At 33.4% G+C, this 6,007-nt stretch overlaps 1 protein-coding gene across 1 annotated transcript in view; it reads right to left on the bottom strand.

Moving 5' to 3' along the window:
* Positions 1-1,209: 1,209 nt before the first annotated feature.
* Positions 1,210-6,007, bottom strand: part of tecra (trans-2,3-enoyl-CoA reductase a) — a 31,975-nt gene continuing 27,177 nt past the window's right edge. The window contains exons 7-11 of the mRNA XM_001921316.7: positions 5,387-5,459; positions 5,258-5,301; positions 5,112-5,169; positions 4,935-5,023; positions 1,210-1,578 (exon numbers count right to left, since the gene is read on the bottom strand). Coding sequence (XP_001921351.2) covers positions 1,405-1,578; positions 4,935-5,023; positions 5,112-5,169; positions 5,258-5,301; positions 5,387-5,459 — 438 coding nt within the window. The 3' untranslated portion in view covers positions 1,210-1,404. The remainder of the gene's footprint in view (positions 1,579-4,934; positions 5,024-5,111; positions 5,170-5,257; positions 5,302-5,386; positions 5,460-6,007) is intronic.

Below are 6,007 nucleotides of genomic sequence, written 5' to 3'. Positions count from 1 at the left end.
TTAATGTATGAGCAAAACAGCTGCCTTTTTTCATTATGAGTCATGGAAATTCAGCTTTTTAGTCAGTTATAGTCAGGTGTTTTGATATTTGGCTTAAAGTGGGCACTTGAACAAAGTGGGTATTTGATTCCAGCACTGAAAAAGAAGTGTTAATACTGGATGCAGTTTAACAGAGAACGAAACCTAAATGGTTATAATTCAAGTGCTGAAACTTGCATTAACATTTAGGTCGCAATTCAAAAAAAAGAGGAAAGAATAAAGATTTGCATTCAGTAAGATTTTAAAATTAAATTATAATTAATATCTTATTTAGCAAGACTTTTTTTTTTTTACAAAATTCTATTCATCAGTGTATTGTGAAATAAAAAGCAACTGCTTTCAACATCGAAAATGAAAATATTATTAATAAATGAGTAGCAATTAATAATAACTGAATTATTAATGAATTATTAAATAATTAAACTGATTTCAAAAAGATTAAGACAGAAGAAGAGATTAATGATGCTGAAAATTTAGCTTTGCCCTTACAGGAATATTTCTGTATATAAAATAAGTGTTTAGGCCAAATTAAAATAAAAAATATATAGTTAGGTCCATAAATAATTGGACATTGAGGCAATCCTAACATTTTTGGCTCTATACACCAAACACAGTCGATTTAAAATTAAACAAGATGAGCTTTACCTGCCGACTGTGAGCTTTAATTTGAGGTTATTTACATTCAAATCAGGTGAACGGTGCAGGATTTACAACAGTTTGCATATGTGCCTCGCACTTGTTAAGAGTCCAAAAGTAATTGGACAGTATAACTGTATATTTACTTTATTTCATCATTCATTAAAAATATGAAACAAACCTTTGAACAATAATAGTAGTGTAGAATTTGCTTTAAATAGATCAAGATATTTTACAGTGTACCTATTTTGTGATATAAATATTCAGAAATGTGATTCTCCTAAAAATTACATGTTTATTAGCTTGAATTTCAGAATGTTGCAGTGCAAAACAGTTTTTAAAGGGGTGTTTTTTATTGCAAAATATAATGTACGTTTTACATACAGCCTGATGTGTTTTAATAGGTTGTTGGACAAACTTTAGATGTAATACATGGAAATGTAGCAGTCAAATAAGGCACATGATAAATATCAGCTACAGAAAATTCATTGAATTTCACTTCAGTCAGTCATTAAAATAAGCTCAAGATAAAAGAACAGTATCCCTTAATTCACTTTATGGCATTAGTCATTTCTCCATTGGTGGCTATTAAAATAGAATGACCTGTCATAAATTCATTAGAGTGTCTCAATGTGCTACAGTCAGTTTTTCATACATCAATATATTAAGACTTGCTGTATATTTATACAGATTTTTATTTGTTTTAAAAACAATTCGATCTTATCAGTGCTACAGGACGAAGGGCAGGATTGGTGAGCGCAGTGTGGGATACTCCTTGAACTCCTTTAGGTAACTGCGATGCTTTCCTTTGGCCCAGACCGTCATCTGGATGAATCCCACCACGGTGAAGAACAAGACAGGCACACACTGGGTCATGAGCGTGAATCCAAGCCAAGATCCCACCTGCAAAAGCACAATTCAGTATCTATTGCTACTCGATGTGGCCAGTAGAGGTCAGCCCTGCATTACTATTAAGGGTTCTTTCTCTCAAACATGCAAAGTAAAGACCAGAATTAGGGAAAACGTTTATAAACATGCATAATTCGATCTAGAAAGTCTCTTACAGACATTACCACACTCTTTGTTAGTTTAAAATCTCATATTTCTTAGTAGCAGTTTCTGAAACAATACCAGAGGTGTAGAAACAGGTCTGTAGCCAGCCTAGTAAAAGGGGCAGTTCTTTTTTCTCAAAAAGTGGACCTTTTTGCAGTTATTTGCTCTCATTTTCAATTTATTTAATTAATTTTAATACTGAATTTAGTTGACATTTAAAGCATTTTAAACATTATATTTTAGCTGTATTAGCTTGTTGGATACCAAAAAAAAATTCTAGATATTTAGAATAAAGAAATGTGACAAATATTTGTTTTTTAAATTGTAATGTATTACATCCTTTACCATTAGAAAAAAAAAAGAGTTTAATTGGAAACTTTAGCATAAAATAAGTTATTAAGCAAATAACAAACAGGCCAACTTTCCACAGTTTTTTATTATTCAAATGAACAAATTCTGACTAAAACATAATAGTCACACTGATCAGCAATCTAAACCCTAAAGAACGCACATCACATAGGACTACAGGACAAATCTACTGGTATATGGACTACAAGATCCAGTCATGCACCAATCAGATGCCTGGCCTAGATGCAGTCAGACACAGCTGAAACTACCCATGAACTGATTACACTGACTATTTATACAGCACACCCTGGACCCTATCATACACCCGACGCAATGTGGCGCAAGGCGCGACACAATAGATTTTTGCTAGATTCAGCTTGGCGCAAGAGTCGTTTTGAGCCGTTGCGCTACGCCGTTTAAATAGCAAATGCATTTGCGCTCATATGTGCGCCCATAGGTGTTTTGGTCTAAAAAGGAAGGCATTCTGAGGCGCATTGCTGGCGCGTTGCTATTTTGAGAAACTATAATTGATTTTTCAATAGACCAAAACAAACCCGATCTTAAGTCCAGCGCAGAGTTGTGCCTCGCTTACACACTGCTTAACTGCCTACACACAAGATGTAGAGCAATACGCAAATAACTTTACATATAAAAAATGTAAATAATAAGGATATATATATATATATATATATATATATATATATATATATATATATATATATATATATATATATATATATATATATATAGGATATAAATATATAGGGTTAAAATATTACAAAAATATTATTTTCTAGCCTACGTAAATATGAAAAAGCACTGCTTTTATATCTTCTTCATATCGGGAGGCTTTTTCAGTTCATTCATAACAATTTGCTTTTGTATAATGTTATTTTTATTAGCAGTATTATTTATTATATCTATTTTTATATTTGTTTTATTTAAAACGAGCTTAGATTTGCCCATCTTCAGGTTTTAGACCATATGGGGCACAGCATGTGTTTTAGGATATAACTCAGGTTTTTAAACACACTTCGTTATTATTGTTCATTTATTCATTTGCTGGAAATTAGAACTAAATTTAGAAATAGTTTTAAAACTAATAATTGCACTTAACTAATAAAATTAATTATTTTTAGACTAATTGATGTCTGTGCATAAAGGTTTCCCTATCCACGAGAGCGAAAGTGAAAGTAGATCATTTATCTCTCATTTTCGCGCAGTAGATGCTCTGTTTAAGTGTTTTCTTGCTAGTTAAATGCTCAGTTTTTTCACTTAGACTTACTTTACGTCATGTAAATAGCAAATGCGCTTATGGCGTGACACAACTGACTCTTAAATGGAATAGAAGATGAAACTCTGTTTGTTTTATTCTCAAAACACACCTATAACTCATTAAGAAAATAAACTTAACCCTTTTAGACCATGCGCCACGGCGCAAAGCGTATTTTTCCGTACTTATATCAGAAAAAATGCATTCTGACACACCCTGAAAGTGTTTGCGCTTTGCGCTTTGCGCTTGGACCATCAAAATAGAGCCCCCTCCCTCTTTAGTGCCGAGTTTTGTTATACTGTTTGTAAACATTATGATGTGGTTTCTTTGCCGTGTTTTTGACCCTTGCTTTGTTTATTTACTTTGTCTGCTGCCTGCCTTTTGACCATCTGCCTGTTTACTGACTCTGGATTTCCTGTATAGGCTACATCTGTTTGCCTGTGTTGACCATTGCTTGCCCGACCGTTCTGTTTAATAAACCCTTTGGATTCGCATCTCTGTTGTTGGCACATAATTTAGAGCTTCACAATTTTTCTTGCCCTTCTCGTAAAGTCCAACACACTTTTTTTATTGATCATGTTTTCTTTTAAGAATAAAGTCTTAGATTTATAGAATAAAAGTCCCTTGTCAAATGTTTTCTCTTTTTAAAAACAATACAGTATTGAAAGATGACTTCATTTAGATGTTTTATGCACAACTGGATGTTGGACTCTTGAAAAATAATTGTTTGCATTGACCAAAACTGATAAACCTTCACACCAGGATTTCAGGTCTTAAAGCTTTTTTTGATGGGTTATTTTCACTATTTATAAAATTCTGGCTTTATAAATCAGAATTCTGAATTTATAACTCGGAATTCTGACTTCATAACTCGAAATGTCTACTTTATAACTTAAAATTCTGACTTTATAACTCAGAATTACGACTTTATAACTCAGAATTGCGACTTTACAACTCAAAGTCTGACTTTACAACACAGATTTTATAACTCAGAATTTTGACTTTAAACCTCAGAATTACGACTTTATTACTCGAAATTGTGACTTTATGACTCAGAATTCTTACTTTATAACTCAGAATTGCGACCTTACAACTCAAAGTCTGACTTTACAACTCAGAATTGCGACTTTATATCAAAATTCTGATTTTATAACTCAGAATTGCACTTTTATTACTCAGAATTCTGACTTTATACATTGGAATTGCGACTTTATAACTCAGAGTTCTGACTTTATAACTCGGAATTTTCGATGGGTTATTTTCACCATTTATGATGGCAAAGCAGTCAAAATAGGACAAATGACCTCATGTATGGGACAAATTTTGGACCTTTGTTAGTGAGGGGTGAGTCTTCCAAACTACCCAAACCTCCCCCCCAAGCCAAAGGCCTGAGAAACAGGGTAGAAAAAATAGTGATTTGCTACCATTTGATTGGATAATCAGATATTAAAAAACAGCTGAACAGGTGTATAGAGTGGCTTAGTGAGTCTGCACTCAATGGTTATCATCACTGCAATTTCATTATCATCACTGCAACACTACAATACATGGAATAATTAACAGCACAATCATTCATGCATCTCACCTCGTATGTGTAGTTTGGACACGAAACAAGTGCAAATATCCATGTAAAAGGATTCTTTGTTGGATAAGGAATCTTCTTAGTCTTTGAGCCTTCGTAAAAAACAATATCATATCAACAAAACCTGTGTTTGATTTGAGAGTTTGGATTTTTAAAAATATATATATTTTATAGACTTACCAGGTAGTTTAAGACTGCGCAGAGCCATATGAATTGAGAAGCTTCCAAGTTGGCAGAACTACAAACATTACAAGTCATTAAATGAAGAGGTTTGATAAAACTGATACATTATACATTACAGGAGTCATAGCAGCGAAATTGCTTACTAGGAAGATTCCCAGCGCTGTCTTCACCTGCTTCTCACCATAATCTGCACATAAACATATTGAATTTAACAACAGCTATTTAGTGCAGTAATAATGGACACAATAATATGGTAGATATGGGTTACATACATGGCGTTGTGTAGAGAGGGTGATTGATGTAATAAGCCATCCATGCAGCAAAGCACCAGTGATATATGCAGTTCTGTTGAAGAAACAATTACTTGATGAAAAGACACAATGTTTTCAATCAGTGTAAGCGTCCGTATCATAAGTTAGGTGTAAGTTGATCATTTTATTTTGTTCTCCTACAATTGGTTTGCATCCATACAGCTTTATGCAAAGTTTGGGCACCCCTGATCATTTTTCAGAAATACAAGCCTGCTGTTCTGTCAAATCAGCAATTTCATTTGGAAATATTTTATACCCCTGTGAAAAAGCAACATTTCAATTCTGACATAACATTTGTTTGATCAACAGATGCAATGCAATTTAGGTCATAAAAAAATCTTTTGAATCTTTTCTAGCGTCACCTTTTGTTGTAGTACAAGCCTGTAGATGCTTTTTATAGTCAAGGATGAGTTCCTGAATTCTTGCTGAAGGCATTTTGTACCATTCTTCCTTGCATCATTTCTCCAGTTCAGTCAGGTTTAATGGGTGCTGACACTGCTGAGCGTGAACAGCCCTTTTCAAATCAATCCATAGATGTTCAATGATGTTTAAGTCTGGGGACTGACATGGCTACTCTATAGG

The sequence above is a fragment of the Danio rerio genome, chromosome 3 (genome assembly GCF_049306965.1).
Source record: "Danio rerio strain Tuebingen ecotype United States chromosome 3, GRCz12tu, whole genome shotgun sequence".
Taxonomy (NCBI): domain Eukaryota; kingdom Metazoa; phylum Chordata; class Actinopteri; order Cypriniformes; family Danionidae; genus Danio; species Danio rerio.
This window is presented reverse-complemented; position numbering and strand designations above follow the sequence as displayed.